Raw genomic sequence first — 1030 nt, 5'->3', positions numbered from 1 at the left:
GAAGTCTATGTATTTACCACAACTAATACTAGAGATGTACTCAGTATGGATAATATGTATAGTGCATGGAATCCTCAATTATTAATTTCTATAAAAACTCCTCAATCTGTTAATGCTGTTAATTCTTGTACTCTTACTATTCATTGGCAATTTGATGTTACATTGAGAGGTCTTAGGAAAGTACTTGTTTCTGAAGACAATTCTTTTAAACCTTATATTGGTTTTATTGGTTATGCTCGTAATAACAATGGACTTGTTGTACCTAATAATGTTCCTAATGCACAACCTCCGTACATTTTAGTTGGAGCAATTGATAACAGTTCTGCTCCATCAATTAATCCTGAAACTGTTTATGATGCTGCTAATAATGCATATTCCAATGGTGGTTTAGTATTACCAAATGATGGTTTACCAGAACATAATGTTAATCTTTAATTGATTATTGAACTTTAATTAGTTATTTGATGTTTAAACGAAGAAGAAGACAATACAATTATAATAAACGATATAAAAGATATTATAATAGTGCTGGTAGGTATGTTTCTAGACAATATGATAAACAACCCATTGATAATGAACAGCAGTTTTATCAATTTGGTGGAAGACCTTATAATCCACCAATTCCAGATGAATCTCTTCAAAATATAGTTAATAGGGAATTAGATAAACGATTGGGTGATGACGGTGGATTTTTTAAAAATATTGGTAAACAACAAAAAAGGATTGATGATGATAATAAAAATCTGTATAAAGCTATTTTGCGTGCTCAGCAAGATAATCTTAAAAATGTTCATCATATTGAACGTTTAGAATCAGCAATTAATAAATATAAACAAAACGCCGAACGATTTGTTACAGTTGAAGATTTAGTTCGTGAAAATAGAGAAATGATAAATAAAAACATTAATAAGATTAATGAATTAAGAATGGAATTTGGTGATTTTATTCCTCGTAATATTCGTACTCAAATAAAAGATCTTGATGAACAAAATTCTATATTGAAACGTCGTGTATCTAATATGAAAAGAAT

At 28.7% G+C, this 1030-nt stretch overlaps 2 protein-coding genes across 2 annotated transcripts; both read left to right on the top strand.

Annotated features, from left to right (window-relative positions):
- Positions 1-45: 45 nt before the first annotated feature.
- Positions 46-435, top strand: EDI_274590 (uncharacterized protein; the record flags this gene model as incomplete). The annotated part of the gene is made up of 1 exon (XM_001735866.1): positions 46-435. One exon carries the CDS (start codon positions 46-48, stop codon positions 433-435), a length of 390 nt encoding a protein of 129 aa, XP_001735918.1.
- A 29-nt stretch (positions 436-464) lies between these two features.
- On the top strand, positions 465-1030 carry EDI_274580 (uncharacterized protein; the record flags this gene model as incomplete). The annotated part of the gene is made up of 1 exon (XM_001735865.1): positions 465-1030. A coding segment is annotated over one exon (566 nt), but the record flags the coding sequence as incomplete, so codon positions are not given.

The sequence above is a fragment of the Entamoeba dispar genome, genomic scaffold (assembly GCF_000209125.1).
Source record: "Entamoeba dispar SAW760 scf_1105229459481 genomic scaffold, whole genome shotgun sequence".
Classification (NCBI taxonomy): domain Eukaryota; phylum Evosea; order Mastigamoebida; family Endamoebidae; genus Entamoeba; species Entamoeba dispar.
The sequence above is the reverse complement of the archived record's forward strand: the minus strand, read 5'-3'. Positions and strand labels throughout refer to the sequence as shown.